Consider the following 22,832-nt stretch of genomic DNA (forward strand, 5'->3'; position numbering starts at 1 on the left):
TGACACACAATGTTACATTTGCTTCCCAAAGTCAATTTTAAACATCTTCAACACCTTATAAAGAAACTCCAGGAGATCCCTGGGTGGCTCAGCGGTTTAGCGCCTGCCTTTGGCCCAGGGTGTGATCCTGGAGTCCTGGGATTGCGTCCCACCCACATCAGGCTCCCTGTGTGGAGCCTGCTTCTCCTTCTGCCTGTGTCTCTGTGTCTCTCATGAATAAATAAATAAAATCTTTAAAAAAAAAAAAAAAACTCCATACCCTATAGCTATCATCCCATATCCTGTTATTCCCCTACCCACCCCCCACCCCCAATTTTTTTTTAAATAGATGAACCTGGGGCTTCCTTGATGGGCTGGGCCAGATCAAGCACACTGGAGCTTGGCCCAAGAAATAAAAACAGCTGGGTTCCAAAAGGCCTATCAGTTTCCAGTTCATAGAGGCCAAAACTTTCCGGCTGCTTTCAATACTTACCTCCCAGTGTGTCTGTCCCTTCCAGCAGCAGCCTCTTTACTTTTTAGAAAATCCAGGGCCCTTTAGGATGTTCCTAGTGCCTGGCACTATGCTAGGTGCTTTCATAGGCATTTTCTCTACCATAGTCCCTACCAAGTAAGCACTAGCCCCATTTCACAAATGGTGAGACTGGAAACTCAGAGAGGTTCAGAGTCTTATCCAAGGCCACACAGCTTGTTTGGCTCCAAAGCCCATGGTCTTTCCACTTTATCAGACAGTTCTTCAGATGCCTGCTTTCCTGGCCTTTCTTTCCTCTGCACCGCATCTCTCTCGGACATACAGCATCTTTGAGTCTCCTCCCAGGTTGGCCTGACCCAGGAGATGACAGCTTACTCTCCTGGCCAAGCCGGCTGCCCCTGGGAATTTCTGCAACTTCGACACCCAGCCCAAGTGCCCTCTCCTTCTCCCCTGACTTCGCGGCCCTTGTAACTGCCCGGCCACACAGCACAGAGCACATTGCCTGGTATCCAGCAGATGCTGGGTATCTGTCGCCTGCCGTCTCTTCTTAGTTTGCCTCTCCCGTCTTAGGCACATGTACTGAGATCTGGTTCTATGCATCTACCTCCCCAGGGCTCAGCCCTGAGCCACGCACATAAAATGTGAAGGAACTGATTGAACGGACTGAGAATTCCTAGACGGGCCGGGGAAGTCGCCCTCTGACAGGGTGCAAAAGGGGGGCGGTTCCGCCCACAACCCCGGTGCCCTGCAGGGGCCCGCAGGCGGCTGCCGGGAGCGCGCCGGTGCCCAGCAGGTGGCGCCGCAGCGGCGAAGCCCCGGGCCCTGCCTGCCGGTCCGGGAGCCGCGGGGGCCCCTTCCTTCCGCCGCGGCGGTCCAGCCGGCCGGGCTCCGCGCGCTCCCGTGCGCCCCGGGCGCGTGTCCGCCGCGTCCCCCGGCGCCGTGGCGCTCCCCGGGGCCCGCGCCCGAGGCTGGGCGGCGGCGGCCAGAGCGGCCCGGAGGCGCCGCCGCGCGGAGGGCGCGCGAGGACCCCCGAGCTCGCGCGCGGCGCTTTACGTGCACGTGAGTGGGGCGGGGTGGGGCCGGGTGGGGGCGGGGCGGCGCCCACGTGGCGGCTGGCCGCGCAGTGAAGCCACCCGCGTGGGTCCCGGCGCGCAGCCGAGGTCTGGGACCGGACGCGGGGCCCTGGCAAGGAGATGCCGTGGTCCGGGGACCTGAAGTCTGGGGCGCTCCCCAGATCGGTGACCTTGACCCAGGGGCTTCCCTCCGAGTCTCAGTTTTCTCCTAGTGAAGTGGGGGCACAGTATTCCGTGTCCCATCTGCCGTGGGGAGCCGTGGGGAGCCGTGGGGAGCCGTGGGGCTTAGACGGCATAGCCACTCCTGAGGACTTGGGGGTGGGGTGGGTGCGACGGAACCCGGCAAGTGGCCAGGGCCACTGGGTCACCCCTGGCCCGGCTCGTCTACCCGTCCCCAGTGGCCCTACTGCGAGAAGCGCTGCAGTTACTGCAACTTCAACAAGTACATCCCCCGTGGCGTGGAGGAGGCCGCCGTGCGGAGCTGTCTGGTGACTGAGGCGCAGACTCTGCTGCGACTCAGCGGCGTGCGGAGGTCCGTGCTGGGCAGTAGGCTGAGGTCTTGGAAGTTGTTTCGGGGAGTAGCCAGGACCGGTGCAGGCATCCGGAGGGCTCCTCCAGGTCTCCTCTTCTCCGTCCTCTTTCCCCAGAGTGGAATCTGTGTTCTTTGGTGGGGGCACCCCCAGTCTGGCCAGTCCCAGCACCATAGCCGCTGTCCTGGAGGCGGTGGACCAGGCAGCTCACCTGCCTGCAGACTCGGAAGTCACATTGGAGGCCAACCCCACTTCGGCTCCAAGCTCCAGGCTGGCGGCTTTTGGGGCAGCAGGGGTCAACAGGTTGTCCATCGGCCTCCAGGTAACCCATCTCACACAGGGCACCCCAGAGCACCCAGGCCTTCAGTGCCATCTCTCCTCTGGGCACATTCATTAATTGGACAAACACGTATTGACTCCTCTGGGTGCCAGGGCCCAGTAGGCAGTGGAAGGTGTATGGTGAGGCTGCTTAATTGGTGCTGTGCTAGACCACAAGCTTCATGAGGCAGGAATCATGTGCGCCTTCTTTTTTTTTTTTTTTTTTTAATCATCGTATTCCAAGTACCCACCATAGTGTATGGCACATAGTAGACACTCAGAAAAATTCTTATTATGTGATTGGAGACACAGGAGGAAGCAGGCAGGTCATCAGATCCGTGCAGTATGGTAAAGGCTGCCAATAAAGGGGGTCTCAACAGAAGACTTTCAGAGTACAGCCTGAAGGGCATCTCAGTCTGATGAAACCCTGGAAACCGTCCTGGAGGAGGTGATCTTTGAATGAAAAGGAGGACTTCCACAGGAGAGAGGGTGTGGCAGGAAAAGACAGGATATTGAAGAGGCTTGCATATTCTGGGTAGCTATGCGTCATTCTGTCACTGGAGAGGTTGGAGGCAAGGCTGCACAGGAGAGCCCAAAAGCCTTGAGCATCATACTAGGGAGTTTGGGTTTTTGCCTAGTGGTAATAAGGGACCTGTTGAAGGTTTTGTAAGTAGGGGAGAAACACATTCTTTTCAGTTTGACTCCTGGTATTTCCATATCCAGTATTGTCAACCTTTCTAATATATCTACCACTTACCCTAGAGTTTGGAGTCAGGGCTTTGTCCTAATGGGATGTACTGAAAAGAGATATTCTGAGATATTCTGGCCTCAAATGCATATCTTAAATCTAATTGTGAGGAATCACCTGGAGAATCTAAATTAAAAGACTTTTTTGAGGGTGCCTGGCTGCGGTGTATGACTCTTGGTCTCAGGGTCGTGAGTTTGGGTCCCACAAGAGACATTACTTAAATAAACAAACTTTTTTAAGAAAGACCTTTTTTTTTTTTTTGTGCTAAGAACAAACAACGTGAGATCAGTCTACCCTCTTAACAAAATTTTTAGTGTACAATATATTATTAACTATAAGCACAGTGTTGTACAGTAAGTATCTAGAACTTATTAAGAGACATTTTAAAAACTGGTCTGTATTCTTCAAATATGTCATGTCATGAAAGACAAAGGCTGAGTATCTAGACTCAAAGAGACTAAAGAGGCAATGAGAGCTGAATGCAATGTGTGACCCAGATGGATCCTGGATTCGGGTGGGAAAGGGAAGTTACTACAATGAAAATTATTGGGACAACTTTGAATATGACTGTGTATTAGATAATGGTGTCATGTCACTCCTACATTTCCTGAACTCTATAATTGGATTGTGGTTATGTAAGAGATTGTCCTTATTCTTAGGAAATGCACACTTTAGTATTTAGGGGTACAGGGGTACAGTGTTTAAGTTAATTACATTTAGGCAACCACATTGCAAGTGCTCACTAGTATGTGGTCAGTGGCTAGCATATTCTGCTAAAATGTTCTATATCTGAAGTGACCTGTACAGTAGTCACTGACCACATGTCAGTAAACACTTAGAATATGATTATTGAAATTTAACTAACTTAAAATTAAATAGCCACATGTGGTTAGTGTCTACTATATTGGAGAGTGCGGATAGAGAACATCCCTGTCATCTCAGAAAATTCTTTTGGTCAGTGCTGGCCTATAACTTACTGTCAGATGATTCAACATTGTAATCACATACATGTATAATTAGAGACCAAGCAAATGTGGCAAAATGTTACTTGGTGAATCTAAATGAAGGTGTTTATTGTACTCTTTCGATTTTTGTAGAGGTTTGAAGCATTTCAAAAAAGCAAAATTTAAAAACACTCTTGGCTTTGGAATCAGTTTTAAATTCCAGGTCTGACTTTGCCATTGTATGACCTTGGGCAAGTTGTTTAACATTTCTTTTTGTTTTAAGATTTTATATATTTATTTCAAAGAGAGCACGAGGGCAGTCCCGGTGGCTCAGCGGTTTGGTGCTGCCTTTGGCCTGGGGCATGATCCTGGAGACCCGAGATCAAGTCCCATGTTGGGCCCCTGCATGGAGCCTGCTTCTCCCTCTGCCTGTGTCTCTGCCTCTCTCTCTCTCTCTCTCTCTCTGTTTCTCATGCATAAATAAATAAAATCTTAAAGAGAGAGAGAGAGAGAGAGAGAGAGAGAGGACAGCCCCAGTGGCGCAGCAGTTTAGCGCCGCCTGCAGCCCAGGGTGTGATACTGGGGACCCAGGATCAAGTCCCACATCAGGCTCCTTGCATGGAGCCTGCTTCTCCCTCTGCCTGTGTCTCAGCCTCTCTGTGTCTCTCATAAATAAATAAATAAAATCTTTAAAAAGAGAGAGAGAGAGAGAGAGCATGAGCTGCAGACAGGGTAAGGGGCAGAAGGAGAGGGAGAAGCAAACTCCCCGCTGAGCAAGGTCAACCCCCCCCCCCCCTTGCAGGGCTCCATCCCTGGACTCTGGGATTATGACCTGTGCTGAAGGCAGATGCTTAACTGACTGAGCCACCCAGGCATCCCTGTTTAACATTTCTAAACATCATTTTTTAAATCTATAAAGTAGAGCTAATGTCGGAGGGTTATAAGGATACATTAGACATTGCTTAAAAATGCTTTGCAAGGCTTGACCATGGCCTCCCAGCTTTCTGGTGTGTCCTTTGTATCTGTCCTCAGTAAGGTGGGTCACATGTGCCTGTCTGCCTCTCAGCTGGCCTCCGTGCTTATACCTGGCCCTCTTTCCTCAGTCCCTGGATGACACTGAGCTCCAGCTGCTGGGGCGAACACACTCATCCAGGGATGCTCTCCAGACACTGGCAGAGGCTCGGCGCCTCTTCCCCAGGCGTGTATCTGTGGACCTGATGCTGGGGTTGCCGGCGCAGCAGGTGGGGCCATGGCTCAGGCAGCTGCGGACACTGCTGGGCTGCTGTGATGATCACATCTCCCTCTACCAGCTGACTCTGGAGCGGGGCACTAAGCTCTTCACCCAGGTGCAACGGGGTACCCTTTCTGCCCCTGACCCTGAGCTCGCTGCTGAGATGTACCAGGAGGGACGGGCGCTGCTTCGAGACGCTGGCTTCCGCCAGTATGAGGTCTCCAACTTTGCCCGGAATGTATGTCCTGGGGCTGATGGTTGAAGCTGGGGAACAGGCGGGTGGGCTAATCCATGACTGGACAATTGTGGCCCTGTGGGGAGGGTGGTGGTTTCTGCTCCGTGCTCTTGAAGACTGAGCTAGGACATCCTAACCAGGTGCCCCTGACCTTCTTCACTCTGAACGGACTATTCCCTCCCTCCCCACAGGGGGCGCTTAGTACCCACAATTGGACCTACTGGCAGTGCGGTCAGTACCTTGGCGTGGGGCCAGGTGAGTCCCCTGTGAACCGTAAAAGGGATGACTCAGGAGCACAATGTCAAGGCTGTGTGATCTTGGGCCACTTATTAACCTCTCAAGGCTTCCGTTTCCTTATGCATAATGTGCAGCAAGGAAATAATATCTGCTTTGTAGAGCTGTTGAATATATATTTTGAGATGCTTGATGTAGTGCCTGGCACTGTAGTTCTCAATTGTTAGTGTGTATCAGAATTATCTGGAAGGCTTGTTCAAACTCCTGTCTCTGGGCCCCACATCCAGAATTTCTGATTGAACAGATTTTGTGGGAGGAGGACCCAAGGTTTTATATTTCTAGCATATAAGATGCTGTTTGTCCAGGGACCACATTTTGAGAGCCACTGATGCAACATCAGGCAAGCACACAGCATTCGGTACTACTAAAGTGGGGGTGGTGGTTGATGTTGCCAGGGGCCCATGGGCGATTTGCACCCCAGGGGGCCGGGGACCACACCCGAGAGGCTCGGATTCAGACCCTGGAGCCGGACAACTGGATGAAAGAAGTGATGCTGTTTGGGCATGGCACCCGGAGACGCATCCCCCTGAGCAAGCTGGAACTGTGAGCATCTGAAGGCGCAGGGCTCTTCACCCTAGGGTTTGCATGCACTCCTAGAGCCTTCCCCACATGCACGTCTTTGTTTTCCTGTCTTGCCCTGCCCCCTCCCTCACCATCCTGCTCTTCCTTGTATGTGTATCCCATATACACATCCCAGCATAGGGTTTTAAGAATTGGAGTAGGCCCAGGTCTCTAGGCCCAGGTCTCCTCTCCAATATGTACTGATGCTTTTTCTCTCAGGCTGGAGGAAGTTTTGGCCATGGGGCTACGTACAGACATAGGGATCACTCACCAGGTAAGGAATTGGGAGTTGTGGCACACTACTTCCTTCTCCTAAGTCTTGCAGAATCACTGTCCCCTTCTGTGTGCACACACAGATGCATACATCTTTCTCTGGGGCTGGCAACTGGAGGTTGGCCTCGGTCCAGCCAAGGCCTGATGGGCAGAAACAGTGGGCAGTGTGGTGAGAACCCTGGACTAGGGCCACAACCCCCCTCCTGCCCCCGCCAGGGACCGGACCCTCCCTTACCCTTCACTACACCCCCAGACCTCTGACCAGAGTAGCCTGGCCAGCTACCCTCCCCGCCACGGTCTCTGCACCTCTCACCTTTCTGGTTTCCCAGCACTGGCAGCAGTTTGAGCCCCAGCTGAGCCTATGGGACGTGTTTGGAGCAAGCCAGGAGGTGAAGGCTTTGCTGGCACAGGGCATCTTGCTGCTGGATCACAGGTGTGTTGCAGGGGTGGGTGTCAGGAAGCCCAGGGAGCCTTGATACAGATCCACAGGCCCAGGAGAAGTGAAAAAGACTGATGAGGAGGGGCCAGTGGGTGCCGGGGCTTCGTACTGGTGGAGGATGAGGATTGGAATTGGTAAGATGAGGCAGTCACGTCAGGCCTCTTGGTTTTCCAGGGGTCTTCGGTGTTCCTGGGAAGGTCTGGCTGTGCTAGACTCTCTGTTGCTGACCCTCCTGCCTCGACTCCAAGACGCCTGGCAGCAGAGAGCCCCTTCCCTTGTGCAAGGAGAATGACCAAACGTTCCTGTGTCCCGGTGCCATGCCAGGTGGGCTTTGGGGGCTGGACTGATGCTCTCCACTGGCAGGTGCCATTTCAGCTCCAGTCATTGCCCGGCCTTGGCATCCCCAGGGGCATGGCTAAAGTGAGGTGCCTGGAAGGACATTTCTAGTTTGGGAACTGGCATCAAGTCTGCCCACCACTGCCAGAGAAGGGAGTAATGGTTTCTGCAAGTGCCTCTCATTAGTGGGCTCTAAAGTGAATCCTGGCTGGCAAGAGATTCTGAGAACTCTAGCTCTCAGACTTCTAGCCCCTAAAGCACAGGGCAGGACATGGAGGGCCTGGCATGTGCTGGTGGACCTGCGCCTCTATCCAGCACAGTGGCCTGCTAGACTCTGAGGACAGTGAGAAGGATCAGAGCAAGCCTTACCCTTTCTCTTTTGGCAACCAGGTTATGTCTGGGGTGCCAGAGCCTCACAGACCCTCCTGGGTGCCCCCCTCCCCTCCCTGCTACAGTCCCTCTCTCAAGAGAGTAAAGGTGGGGCGAGCTTCACAGGGAAAGGGGAGGAGAGAAGAATTCAGGAAAGACTCAGAGTCTGGTAACTTTCCCCTGGCCTTTTACCTACAGAAGCGTTTGCCTGGTTTTATTTAAACAGCCTGGCAAATCCAGTGAGCCCGCCTTGACCTTGGTCTTCTCCTTTGTCCAGGCTCCTTCCCTGGAGCGTAGAATCCTGATTTGGGGGCCCGAGCCTTAGTCCAGGGCTGAGATTCCTTCCCCCACCGTACATTCCATTTTGAAAGATTTCAAGCCTACAGAAAAGTTAAAAGCATAGTTCAATGTAAAGCACATAGCCTTCGCTGCAGGGTGTTTGTACAGTCTGGAAAGAGGAAGTATTCATAATGTCACCAAGGACATCTTCGACCTGTAAAAAAAAGAAAAGAGCCATGTTTGCAGACTTTGTGCTCAGCCTGTCGAGTTACTGATTGCTAAATTTTGGCCACATTTACTTTACCTTTGAATAGCTAGCTCTTTCTTTCTTTTTCTTTGCTGCACCATTTGAAAGAAAGGTAGACATCAAACATTTTAGCTTGTATCTCCTAAGAAAAAGAACATTCTCCTCTATAGCACGGCACCATTATCAACCTAAGAAAGTGTATGCGCTAGTGTACAGTCCTTTTTCAAATTTCCCCAGGTGTCTCCAAAACACTATAAATTTCCTTGGGCTGGGTGGGAGAGAGGGGGAAAGGGGAGATACAGGCTCCAGTGAAGTTTTATGCTTTATTTTTGGCTGTTATGTCTGTTTGTTCTCTTTTATATTTATTTTATTTTTTGATGATTTTGACAGAGAGAGAGAGAGAGAGAGAGCACACGCACCAGCAGGAGGAGCAGCAGAGGGAGAGGGAGAAGCAAACTCCCTGCTGAGCAAGGAGCCCGATGCAGTGCTCAATCCCAGGACCCTGAAATCATGACCTGAGCTGAAGGCAGATGCCTAACAGACTGAGCCACCCAGGCGCCCTTGTTCTTTTTTTAAAAAGCCTCCTTCCTTTGTGTTCATTTTTATGACACTAGATTTTTGAGAGTCAAGACCATTGTCTTATAGAATGTCCCACGTTCTGGGTGTATCTGTTTGCTAATGACTGGGTTTAGGTAAAATATTTTTGGCAAGCATACATATAGATATTGTGTAGCTCAAGGTACATCCTGTCAGCTCAGCCCACTATCAATAATACTAATTTTGATTACTTGATTAAAGTGGTGGATGCCCAATCTGTCTGTCATGCAAGTACATTTTTCACTTTGAAATTGATAGATTATCAGTAGAGTGATACCTGGAAACCAAACAAATGCCCTGTTCCCTGACAAACATTGCTTCAGTAAGTTTAGTGTTTACTGATGATCCTTGCCTAAATCAGTGACTAGACTGGGAGGTGCAGAATGTTCAGTTGTGACTCTAATATACTGTCTACGTTTGTAACTGATACACTTCCATTAAAAAAAGGAGCTTTCCCTTTTTTGAAAGGGCTGAAACCCTTAACCTAGAAATTGTATGCAGGGTGTGTGTGTATGTGAGACAGACAGACAGGTGGGCGATGGGAGAGAGAAAGGGCATTTTCCTGTGAAGAGGCTCTCCGACTTTCTTACCTTATATCAAAGGGTCTTGTGATGTCAAAAGTAATTTAGTACTGGTGCTGATCCGGGCATGGTAAGCTCAGCCTCTAGCTGGGTGACTAAGGATGGGGTTCCTTCCGCCCCTCGGATGTATGAGCATGTGCATTCCCTGGGAGCCTAGTGGGTGTGAATATCAGCCCTTCTTTGACCCTGTGGTAACATGGGTAGTGTTACTACCTCTCCTTTATTCATGAAATATTCAGCAAGCACTAATGGTGTCCTCGGCATTGCTCAGGGCATGTAAGACCTGTCCCAGCCCTCGAGGAACTCACTGCCGTGTTGATAGATGTGTCGAGCGATAAATTCCAGGGTTATCAGTAAAGATGTGCAGGCAGGCTATAGAACCCTGCAGTGCATTTGGTTTTGAAGGGCTAGGAGCAGGAAAAGGGGAATATGTTTTTTAATATCTCCTCTGGCACTGGGGCAGCTTGCAGGGTGAGCTGTGCTGCTGAGGGGCAGGGGGGGAGCCTTTCTTCCTGAGCCTTCCCCTGTTCTTGATATTCAAGAAGTGAGCACAGGACCAGGGCAGGTGCACCATCAGATAACCTAGGTGCACTCAGGTTTCTCCCAGCTGCCAGGGCTCGTGCCACCCGAGATGTGTGGGCCCTCCCTTTTGGGGCACCTCATGAGGCCAGTGCAGGGCTTGGACAGGAGCCAGAGCCAGGTGGGGGTGGCATGGATCACCTGTGACTCGGCCTGGCCCCACCCTCACCAGCTGAATCAGAATCTCTGGGAGGCGGAGCCTGGGAAGCTAGTTTTTAAATGCTTCCTACATAGCTCTACCAAGCAGGCCAGTTTGGGAAGCCCTGACATCTCCTTTCTATCCTAAGAGGCTGAGGTCTAGAGGAACAAGGGGGGACATGGCTACTTCTCAATATGATACAGTGGAGTGGAGCCCATTCCTCTGCATCCCGGGCCTTCCATGGCTCACCCATCAGAGAGGTTTCCCTCCCTATGGAGGCTTTGGTTGTCATCTTTTCACCCACCCTAGTGAAAGCGCAGGAACACAAATAAAAGGGGAGATAAGCCACTTTGGGAACAGTGATGAGAGGAGCTGGGGAAATGTAATATGTGTAAGTATGTGGTTACAACATGAAGAACCAAACGTTCCATGTGCAAGAGCATTAAGTTTTAAAGCCTTAGACTGAGTTGTCCCACCCCCCACCAAGGAGTATGAAGTAGGCAAGATAGCTATTTTATTTTATTTTGTTTTATTTTATTTTATTTTATTTATTTTATTTATTTTATTTTATTTTATTTATTTTATCTTATTATTTTATTTTATTTATTTTTTTTTTTTATTATCTATCTAGTAGGCCCTGCATCCAGCATGGGGCTCGACCTTGAGACCTCAAGATCAAGAGCCACATTCTCTGCTGACTGAGCAAGCCAGGCGCCCCTATTTTAATTTCCGTTTTAGGGGATCCCTGGGTGGCGCAGTGGTTTAGCACCTGCCTTTGGCCCAGGGCGTGATCCTGGAGTCCCAGGATCAAGTCCCATGTTGGGTTCCCTGCATGGAGCCTGCTTCTCCCTCTGCCTATGTCTCTGCATCTCTCTCTTTCTCTCTTTGTGTCTCTCATGAATAAATAAATAAAATCTTAAAAAAAAAAAAAAGAATAAATAGCAGACCTGGCATAACAATTCAGGACATCCAGAACTTTCTGTCCTATCATCATTTTAGAACAGGTCAGTTAACCTGTCTCTTAAATTAGATTTCTGACCGCTTTCTGGCCCCTCTGCCTCAGGCTTGAAACTGCAGCGTCTGCCCCGTGCCAGGTAGCTTGGACTTGGTATCTCTGTTTTCCCTCCTGAAGAGGCTCCAACAGTGACCCCATCCACTTCCTGGGACAGGACTACATGCTGCAAAGGAAAGGACTGAAATAGATAGGATTGCTGTAGAGTTGGTGTTTGTGGCTCCCTACCCCCAGGAATTCATCACTGGAAACCTAATCCCCAAAGTGATGGTATTAGGAGGTTGGGACTTTTGGGCCGTGACTAGGTCATCAAGGCAGAGCCCTCATGAAAGGGATTAGGGCCTTTATAGAGGAGACGCCAGAGAACATGGAGAGAAGGTAGACATCTATGCACCAGGAAGTGGACCCTTGCCAGACACCGTATCTGCTGGCACCTTGTTCTTGAGCTTCCTCATCTCCAGAACCAAAAAGTCAAAGGTTATGGTTTAAGCCACCTGGTCTGTGGGATTTTTGTTAGAGCAGCCCAAATGGACTAAGATGAGGGTGAACTAACTTTCATGGCAGATTGTGTTATTGTTCAAAAGGTCTACTAGCCTTCCTTGAATGCCCCTCCCTGAGGACCTGTGGAAGAGCATATGCCTGCCCTGTTGGACCCGGGGCGGGGGGAGCGTGACAGTGGCCTGGCACCATCTGTAAGAGCCTGTGGGTGGGCCACTGTCTCTTCTCTCTACTCCAGAGACCTGCAGTGTTCAGGTGGAGATTGTCCATCTGGGTCCTGGAGTGAAGATGGGGGGCAGAGGAGCAGCCAACCACAACAGAAATAAGCAGGAGTGAGAAATTATCGCTTGTTGTTGGAAACTGGTAGGTTTTCGGGGCATCACTGCAGCGTAATTGAGACGACACTGGCTAATACCATGTTTAAACCCAACATTCAAAGAGTAATCATTGTCAGGATTCTGGTGCGTATTTGTAGAAATTCTTATAGGCAAATGAACGTGTTTACGTACATAATCTAGGTCTTGCTGTGGAAGCTTCTTGTATATATGTGGTGAGCATCTTTGCACATCTGATTTGTGTCTATACCCTGTTAGTGTAGCTCCATAGTGTACCACTGCATGGTTATGCCAAAATTCGGTTTACTAGTTCCTTTTTGATGAGACTGAGGGTTTAAATGTTAAATTATTATAAACTGTGATGAACATCTTATGTAAATATTTTTATGCACTGTCTTGACCATTTCCTTAGGTTTAGGATAAGTCCTAAGAAGTGGGATTGCTGAATCTGAGGAGTCCTTTGAATACACAGTGCCAAACTACCCTCTAGGAAGCCTGCTTGTTCACTCCCTGACCAGTGTTCATCTCTCTGTAATCTTGTCAATAGCAAGCATGATCGACTTGTCCAGATGATCCCAATCTGAAGAGCACTCAACCCTAGCTTCATTATCAGCTAACCGGCTGCCATCCTAACTTGGCAACTCTTCTGTCCATCAGATCACTCTCAAGTCCTGGTGTCAAGTGGATACAATCCCTGAGACGACCAGGTAGAAGGCCAAGCAGGAAATGTTGCCCCTGGATTTTAGATACCCTCTGGATTTCTCTTATGCAGAGCCCCTCCCTCCTATATTGCTCTCTCTGCTTTCCTTTCTTTTCCCTAAGGGGATTTTTAAAGCCACTTAAAAAAATATTACACAAACAACATCATAGAAACATTGGAATTCTAAATGAAAAAAAAAAATCCCCACCAATCAATGGCCCCAAGGAATTCAGTGTTTTTTATTGGCCTGTGTTCCTTTGCAACCCTCATCCAAATGCATGCAAGATTTTTGCCTGCACAGATCTCATTTTGCATCTGCCCCTTTGGCCTCCTGTTGGGTCATAAGCATCGTTCCACGTTGTTATATGGTCGTCCTCTTTCTCATTTTAATTGTTGTACAATGTTCCAATGGGTAAGTAATTTAATAATTATTAAAGTTAATAATTTAATTAACTTTTCCGTTTTCCTCTACTATAAATCATGCTGCAGCGCATGCTTTTATGAATTTAGCTTCTTTCATTTGAATTATTTCCTTAGGTCAATTCCCAAGAGTAAGGTAGTTGGGTCAAAGGTTGAGAATGCTCTAATGATTCTTGGTGTGAACTATTAGAGTTTTCCAGAAGAGTTTTCTTTTTTCTTTTCCTGCTCAAAAAATAATAATGCTCTTTTTCAACCATAGAGAAGAAAGCAAAAATTCTACTACCCAGAAGTTACCACTACTAACATTTGGACAACCAGCCCTCCAAACGTCTTGATGCATATGTATACATATAGATGTAGAAATAAAAATAATTTCTCACTAAAGGGATCATATTCATGCGCCAATTTTGCAAGCTGTTTTTTTTTTTTAATTCAACAACATGTCCTGGGTTTTTCTTATTGGTTCTGCCACCAAGAGTCCCTATATGGTGGCATTATGTAGTACAGTCCTAGCTCTAAGCCAGGCATGATGCCAAGAATTTTATCTGCATTAGCTCATTTAAGCTCCACACCGACCTAATGAGATAAGTTCTATTATAAGCATGTCCATTTTATAGATGAGGGAACAGGCTCAGAGAGTTAATTGACTGTCCAAGTCACCTAGGTAGGTAGTGGTGGGACTGGCACTCAATTTGCATTCTCTGGGGCTCCAAAACAAATGTGTATGTAAATAACACATGAATATGTTCTTATTGTAAAAAGTAATAATCAGTGCAGGCAATACCATAGCATAGAAAGCAAAGTATGGTAGTCCTATCAGTTAAGTTTAGGTTTAAGTGTGTAGGACAGAAAACCAAAGTAACATAAGCTTAAGCAAATGAATATATTTCTTTTTCTTCCATATAGAAGAGGTCTTGACAGAACATTTCAGGGCTGGTATGGTGTGCCTGTGATCATTGGCTATGAAGAACCCAAGCTTCTAACTTTATACTCCGTCCCCTCAGTTCCTAACTTCCATCCTAAAGGCTCCACATGGTCTAATACAGTCCCTGGAGTTCCAGCCATTAAGTCTGCATTCCCAGCAATAGGAAGCAGGGAGGCTGGAGGGGGGCATGGTGTTTCCTCCAGCTGAATCAGCGTCCTCTAAAGGGCTTCCTCCAAAGTCCCCCTGCCCTATGACCTCAGCTTGCTTCTAACTGGCCACCTTTATCCATAAAGGAGGCTGGAGAATATAATTTTTAGCCTGAGCATGTTGCTTCTTCCCCACCACCCCCCATAATAGAAGAGCTTGGTTAATTTAGAAAAAAACTGGGGGTGTGTGTGCAAATGGATATTAAGTGGCAGTCAGATAGCTCTACCACCATGCATATCCTTCTCAACCCTTTTCTACAAATGTGTATATATATATATATACATATATGTATATATATATGCACATCTAGTTTTAAATATTGTGTAAATTTAGTTTACATATTAAAGTTTACCAACCAGATTAAACATTTTCTATTAAATGTTTATTTACTAATGATTTTATGCATATTTAAGCTCTTTACTTATTTGGCCAGTTAACCCTTGGTTTCCTGCTTGAGTTGAATGCACTGTCTAGATAGACTATATATCATAACTATATATTGACTCTTTGTCTTATTTGCTATGAAATTGCTTCCAGTGGGCAGCCTGGGTGGCTCAGCAGTTTAGCGCCTGCCTTCAGCCCAGGGCCTGATCCTGGAGACCCAGATCGAGTCCCACATCGGGCTCCCTGCATGGAGCCTGCTTCTCCCTCTGCCTGTGTCTCTGCCTCTCTCTCCTCTCTCTCTCTCTCTCTCTCTCTCTCTCTCTGTGTCTCTCATGAATAAATAAATAAAATCTTAAAAAAAAAAATTGCTTCCGGTATACTGGATTTGTACTTTTTTTGGAAATAAGTTTTCTAGAAATGTCAAATATTTACATATTGAGTCCATCCTTTACCTTATGACTTATCTGTCAGTTCCATGCTCCAGAGATAGGGGCAAACTTTCTTTTTTTTTTTTTTTTTTTTTTTTAGGGGCAAACTTTCTATATTTATTTTTTTAATATTTTATTTGTTTATTCATGAGAGACACAGAGAGAGGCAGACACAGGCAGAAGGAGAAGCAGGCTCCATGCAGGAAGCCTGATGTGGGGACTCGATCCCAGAACCCCAGAATCACTCCCTGAGCCAAAGGTGGATGCTCAACTGCTAAGCCACCCAGGCGTCCCTAGGGGCAACTTTCAAGTTGGCTTCTCCTCCCAGAACATGCAGTCTGATGTTGGTGGCTAGGCCCACCTGGGCTGAATCTCTACTCTGCTGCTTCCCGCCTACATGACCATAGGAGGGGGGAGTGGGGAGGGGAGGAGGTGGGGACAGTTCCCTCATCTGAGATCCAGTGTTCATGATGGGATTTAGTGAAGGGGTTGGACCAGCTGCAGCTTCTCAAGGCTGGTGCTATATCGGAACCATCAGACATGCCATAAAATACACATTCCTGCCCTACCCACCCCCGCCCAATCTACAGAATCCAAATCTCTGTATCCAGGAATCTGTATTTTTTAAAAATTATTTATTTATTTATTCATGAGAGACACAGGGAGAGAGAAAGAGAGAGAGAGAGAGAGAGAGAGAGGCAGAGACACAGGCAGAGGGAGAAGCAAGCTCCATGCAGGGAACCCAATGTGGGACTCAATCCCAGGACTCTGGGATCACGCCCTGAGCCAAAGGTAGACACTCAACTGCTGAGCCACCCAGGCGTCCCAGGAATCTGTATTTTTAAATGTTCCCCGGTGAACCTAGTGCTCAGACATACTTCAGCACCACTGGGCCAGCCAATGTCTGAGATTATTTCCTGCACCGGGTGTCTGAGTATGGAGTTGGGGTGGGGACAGCAGCCCTTAGCCACTGTGACTGCTGCAGACAGCGTGTCCTGCCTCCTCTCCAATCAACAGCTCCCATTTCACATCCAACCTGAGCAGCAGCCTCTTCTCTCATCTTTGGAGCAGGGGATGGTAGGGTAGTTAGGCTCCTGGGGTGTGACCTGAGTGGCTGTCATAGCAATGCCTCTGGGAGGAGGCCAGTGTCACTTACTAGCTGGGTGACCTTAATTAAGCCATTCACTCTGTGAGTCTCCATTCCTTCACCTTTGAAGGCAAGGACTGTGCCTTTTTTGAGGTTATTGTAAGGTTGGGAGTGATGGATAGATGGATGGATAGATGAATGGATGGATGGGTAGATGGATGGATGGATGGATGGACAGCCCTTGTACCATTCCTAGCACAAAATGCACATTTGACAAATGCAGTAGTTATTACCATTAGTGTTTTCATTGTAATTTACAGTGCCCTGGGCATACTAACCCTAAGGAAGGCAGGTCCTGAACAGGAATTCCTGGTGCCTGACAAGGCACCTGCCATTTCTCTGTGATGCCGAAACTTGCCAGTAGATTGGCTTGGAAAAAATTTCTTCCCATTCTACTGTAGAACTTGCCACCTCCCAGGTGGCTGGGAGGGTGTGTGCCCACAGGACAGAGTCACAGCCTCTGGGCAGCATCACCCACAGTGGAAGGAAGGGCCCCTCACTAGCTGACTTTTTATACCAATGTTCCTTTCCATCTCCCAGCAGGTGGGACAGGAATGGCCCCATTCTTCAGGTGGCTGAGCCATGCAGACAGGTCTGCCTCCCAGACCCCTGATACCTGGGGCACATTCTCAGAGTGTGCCTTGCCTTTGCTCCCACCTTCTGATTAGTAGGTGTCTCATGGTGCCCATTGCCCCTCATTCTTCCCTAGACCTTGGGCCTCCTTACCTCCATTCCTGCTGTTCCTGACTCAGGCTGGGGCTTCCATTGCCCTAGAATCTGATCAACTTACACAAGCCTCACTTTCTTTGATGATCTTTCTTATTGTGATCAAGACCCCAGTGAGAGGCCAGATGCCTTTCTGAGGGTCTTGCAGCACCAGTGGAGGACAAGGTGGGCAAGGCCTCAGCTCCTGGAGGCTGCTTTAGATCACTGAGGAAACAAACACCCCTCCTCCAGGTCCCCACCCAGCACTGACGCTTCAGGCTAATTCATGAACAATACAAATAAATGATGTAAACTGTGAAGCAGGCAACCTTAATCTTGAACAAGGTCTGAGGTCTAGGGACAATTTAATTGGCTCAGGTCATGATCCTGGGGTCCTAGGGATCAAGCACCCCGCCTTCCCACCCACATGTACCCCATATCAGGCTCCATGCTAAGCAGGGAGTCTGCTTCTCCCTCTCCCTCTGCTCCTGCCCCCTGACTTGTTCTCTCTCTCTCTCTCTCTCTCTTTCTCTCGATCTCTATGCCCAATGCAGGGCCTGAATTCACAACCCTGAGATCAAGAGTCACACACTCCACCAACTAAGCCAGCCAGGCACCTCTTAATGGTGAATTCTATGTAGTGAAGTGTCATGTGAATTTTATCTCAAAAAATTTTTTTTTAAAGTCAGTGGAGCTGAAGTACTTAGAAGGCTACCCAGGCCATGGTGAGCTCTCAGTGCGGTTAGTTGACGTTTAGCTTGAACTCTGTGGGACCTGTAAGGTGGTCCTGATTGAGCTGATAGAAAAAATTCCTAAAAGGCATGTGACCTTTAGAGATTGAACTCACATTCTTAATAGATGTTAAATCATTCCTTGGAGCGGCTGGATGACTCAGTCTGTTAAGCACCTGACTCTTGATTTTAGCTCAAGTCAGGATCTTGGGGTCCTGCGGGTCGGACTTCCTACTCAGCGGAAAGTCTGCTTGTCCCCCTCTCCCTCTGCCTGTTCCCTTGCCCATGTGCTCTTTCTCTTTCAAATGAATAAATAAATCTTTCTTTTTTATAGCATTTCTTGGCATAGTTTTTTCTCCCACTTATTTTCATACTCAGTTTCAATTTTTACATACTTTATACACGTTTCTGTATACATACAATAGATATAAATATGTATTTGGTGTTTTAAAATTTGATTTTCATGGAGTACCTGGCTAGCTCAGTCAGTAGAGCATGTGACTCTTGGTCTCAGGGTCATGAGTTCAAGCCTCACACTTGGGAATAGAGATTACTTTAAAAAATAAAATTTGATTTTCGTGATAATTTTAGATATTTTTAAGATATGAGATGGGTTTCCAAGGCTCAAATTGCATTTGGTTTTGAAGCTCCATTGAGTTTTAAGTCCACAGCTGCTTTGTGGCTGAGCCAGTCTGCTCAAGTCCAGGTCCTTCACCCTATTCCTTACAAGCTATGTGACCTGGGACACAACTAAGGTAGCTAGATTTAGCAAATAAAAATACGGACACTCAGTTTCATTTGAATTTCAAACAAAACAATACATTTTTAGTGTATGCTCCAAGTATGAGAAATACTTGTGTGTGCGTATGTGTATATATATATATATATATATATATATACACATATTTATTTTATCTGAAATTCTAATTTAACTGGCCATTCTGTATTTTCTCTAGCAACTTGAACATGACCTTATTACCTGTGAAAAGAAAGAGGTGTTGTTTTTTTAAGATTTTATTTATTTATTCATGAAACACATAGAGAGGCTAAGACATAGGCAAAGGGAAAGAATCAGGCTCCCTATGGGGAACCTGATGTGGGACTTGATCCCAGGATCCCAGGATCACAACCTGAACCAAAGGCAGACGCTCAACCATTGAACCACCCAGGGCCCCAAGCGTTTTTGAATGGAATCATATTTAATTCTTACATCTCCCTATTTTTGCCACAGAACAGACTGGCTCAGAGAGGTCAAGCGACCTAGCTCAAAGTCACCCAACCAGAAAATTACTGAGCTGGGATTTGAACTTGGTTATGCAGAATTTGGATGCTCTGCTAAAATGGAATTTAAGACCAATAAGCAGTGATCCATCTTGGTACATGGAGTCATGAACTAACTTGGGAATGACACAACTTTTCATTGACTGAGAAGGAATACTGAAAAAGAATGTTAGAGAATCAAATTTGAAGCAGTGTCTATATGCCCCATCTATATTAATCTCCTACTGCTGCCACAACACATTGCCACAAACTTGGTGGCTTAAAACAACACAAATTTAGTATCCTACAGTTCTGGAAGTCAATAGTTGGAAATGGCTAAAATCCAGGTGTCAGCAGACCTGTGTTCCTCCTAGGGCTCTAGGAAAGAAGCTGCTACTTGCCTTTTCCAGCAGCTAAAGGCTATGGCCACATCACTCTGCCACTGTCTCTGCTATCACATCTCTTTCTCTGACTCTGATCTCCCTACCTCCTACCTCTCTTTCTCTTTCATTAAAAAAAAATATATATATTTATTCATTCATGAGAGACACAGAGACATAGGCAGAGAGAGAAGCAGGCTCCCTGTGGGGAGTCTGATGTGGGACTCGGTCCCAGGACCCCAGAATCCTGACCTGAACCAAAGGCAGATGCTCAACCACTGAGCCACCCAGGTGCCCCTCCCCTACCTCTCTCTTATAAGGACCCTGTGATTACACTGGGCCCATGGGATAATTCAGGATAATCTTCCCTTCTCAAAATTCTTATCTGTAAATCACATCTTTGAAGTCCTTTTTTGCTGTGTTAACAAATTCACAGCTTCTGGCAATGAGGATGTGGAAATCTTTGGGGAGCCATCATTCTGCCTACTACACAGTCTAAGAGAGAAATTATCTAGTGGACTGGAGTGCTCTGGGCCTTAACTATATAACCTCTTTCATCTGCAGTTTTCAGAGGACTTACACAGAATTTTTCTCCTTACACTGATTGTGGGAAGTAGATTAAGGAAGGCAGCATGGAGTCTATCCTGTAAGGGAAGCAGAAGAGGGGAGGCACAGTGCCTGAGTCACACAGCTAGAAAGAGACTCAGGCCCAGAGACTTTTCATCAGCATCTTCCTTCCCGGGTCCAGGCCCTGGGCCACTAAAATGGTGTTCTCACTGATGGAGTGGGGCAACTTGTCAGGTACCCCCACAGTCTAGTGGAGGAAGCCCTCTGGGTGAGCCAGCTCCCTTGGCCCTGGTTCTCCCCTCAACCAGCAGCCTTCTCCTGAACCAGGACCAGGAGGGAGGGAGGGAGAGAGGGGAGGAGAAGGCAGACAAGAACCTCCTTTTGGGGGAGAACCTCAGCATAGAGCCCAGACCGTGAAGTCCATTGGCCTCAGGCATGACCTTGACAGCCGCCCAGGCAGGTGGTCCCAGAGATTCCCACACCAGAGGCAAACTCTGATTTAAAAAGTCTTCCAGCAAAACTCCCAAGAATGTCACTGTGGTTTATGGTTTTGCCTTTGAGTACTGCTACATGGCGGCAGGCATGGGGTAGGCTCTCTCTGTGCCCCACAGATATTTAAAGGCATCTACCATGAACCTACTGATGCTTCTCCAGGCTTCCCCCCAACTCCCCATCCTTGTCGATGGCTTACATGCGCCATGCACTATTCCAGGAACTGGGATACAGCCACCGAGTTTGACTGGCAAGGTGCCTACTCCCCTGGCCCTCATGCTTCGGTGAGGGGAGACCAACAAACTACGTACAGAAGGACAGAGTAAGGATTCCGAGGATAGCAAAACAGGATGAGACGATGGAGGGTGACAGACAGTCGGGGATCAATGCTGTCCCCACTCCAACGAGGAGAGAAGTGGTTTAGGAAGGGCAATGTTGAGATGCAAACCAGTGGTTTACCCTCACTCTGTGCAGCCTCCTGAAAGTCTCCCCTTGTGTCCTTCTCCGGGGAGACGAAGGGCAATTTGAGCCTGGGGGTGGTGCCCAGAGTCTGCGCATCATCCCTGAGGCTGAAGTCAGTCCGTTCTGGGAACAGAGTCCAGCCGTGGCCTGACTTCAGGGCCCAGAAGAATCTAAGATGGCCACTGCATGCCAGCTGAGCCAGGTTCTAGTGAGGAGGCTGGTGGGGTGATCTGTCCCTTCAGAGTGGCAGCCAGATGAGAGGGGGGTGAGCCAGCCGTGTGGAGAGTGGGCCAGGTGTGTTTGTGGAAGTGAGGCTGAAGCAGTGGCCAGACCTGGGAGGAGAGAGCCAGAGGTGAGGGTGGATGATGCCAAGATATGAGGGACTGGAGAATAGGCTGCCCCAGCCTCGGGCCTGGGAGGGGTGGCTGTCCCTGGAAGGGGACCATGAAGCCTGTGGAGAAAACACAGTTTCTATTTCAGGAGGCTATTTAGCCTCTGCAAAGAGTGGCTGACGACATGCCCGGCACCTGGCTGGGTGGAAATAAACTGAGACACAAGGCAGTAATTGAGGTTATGCCCTCTGTCGACCCAGCCACCGCCTCTCCTCCCTGAGCTCCAGAGAGGTTGCTGGGGGCCAGGGTGGGGGGTGAATGGGAGGGTGGGGGTGGGGGAGGGGACTGCTCCAGCTAAATGATGCTGGTCCCTGCCCCACTCTCCACACCCAGAGCATTCTCCTATTGGGACCTCAGCTCCTGCTGTGTCCCCCCACAAGGAGGGCCTATCACCTGATCTGCCTTTTGACTTCTTACCTTCTGCACCTCACCTCAAATGCTACCTCCTCCCTGAAGGCTCCCCTGATGCATTTTGCTGTTCCCAGGTTCCCCTCTGAGCTCATATATTAGAGTTGGAAATCCACTTTGAGATGATTCAGCTCTGTCTAGAGCAAACTGACCTTAGTCTACTCCAGGGACACATGAGCAAACTCTAGGGAGTTCCTGGAATTGAATGCAAAATCACCTGCAAAACCAAAAGCATAGATGGTGGTTAAACAAAAGTGGCAGAGCCAAGTAAGGGAATATTATTCGGCCATAAAAAGGACTGGAGCAGTGACTCAGGCTATGACATGGATGAGCCTGGAAAACATTATGCTGAGTGAAAGCAGGCAGACATAAGAGGCCCAATAGTGTGTGATTCCACTTATGGGAAATATCCAGAATTGGCAAATCAATAAAAACAAGATCAGTGGCTGCCTGCAGCTCTGGAGAGGGGAATGGGGAGCGACTTGTGGGTACAAGGTTTCTTATTGGGATGATGAAAAGTTCTAGAACCAGATAGTGGTTATGGCTGCACAACATCATGAGTGCACCAAATGCCTCTAAATTGCAATTATTGAAATGGTGTATGTTACATGTATTTTACCACAATCATTTTTTTTAAAACCCAAATGCACATAACAGGGGAGAAACTCCCTAGCTTTGCTTAGATTTTCCAAAGGTTAAACTACTCTGATCTGGTCTGACACCTTCATGAAGCAGATGGTGATACTGAAGCACAGAGAGCAGAGGGGACCCATCCAAGGTCATTCAGGGGAGACAGGAGAGCCCAGCCAGGTTATGTAGCCACCTAACCAAGCACCTCTCCCACCCCTTTCTTCCCTCGTCCTTTAGCCTCTATGGAACCCTCCCTGAACGGCCGCCCAGGCCTCTGTCCCGGCTCCTAGCCAGGCTACCCACAAGCTCTGCAGCCTCCCAAAGTTAAAAGGCCTTCCAGAAGCTGGGCTCTTAGAATGAGTTTCATGAGTGTTTGTCTTTAGTTCTAGAGTGCACTCTGAGCACCCAGAGAGCAAGAGGGGATGTTTCTTATTTTCCTCCATATGTCACAGAGCTCCAGGCTACTTTCTTCAAGAAAGAAATCACTGTTCACCTGCAAGAAGTGCA

The 22,832-nt window shown here is 48.3% G+C and overlaps 1 protein-coding gene across 1 annotated transcript; it reads left to right on the top strand.

Annotated features, from left to right (window-relative positions):
- The first annotated feature begins 560 nt into the window (after nucleotides 1-560).
- RSAD1 (radical S-adenosyl methionine domain containing 1) lies at nucleotides 561-12,794 on the top strand. The gene is made up of 12 exons (XM_072744610.1): nucleotides 561-607; nucleotides 858-936; nucleotides 1,175-1,528; nucleotides 1,941-2,074; nucleotides 2,190-2,394; nucleotides 5,186-5,551; nucleotides 5,740-5,803; nucleotides 6,238-6,385; nucleotides 6,623-6,677; nucleotides 7,006-7,109; nucleotides 7,290-7,439; nucleotides 12,635-12,794. Exons 1-11 carry the CDS (start codon nucleotides 561-563, stop codon nucleotides 7,405-7,407), a joined length of 1,674 nt encoding a protein of 557 aa, XP_072600711.1. The 3' UTR covers nucleotides 7,408-7,439; nucleotides 12,635-12,794.
- Nucleotides 12,795-22,832: the final 10,038 nt, after the last annotated feature.

Source organism: Vulpes vulpes, chromosome 2 (genome assembly GCF_048418805.1).
Source record: "Vulpes vulpes isolate BD-2025 chromosome 2, VulVul3, whole genome shotgun sequence".
NCBI classification, from domain to species: Eukaryota; Metazoa; Chordata; class Mammalia; order Carnivora; family Canidae; genus Vulpes; species Vulpes vulpes.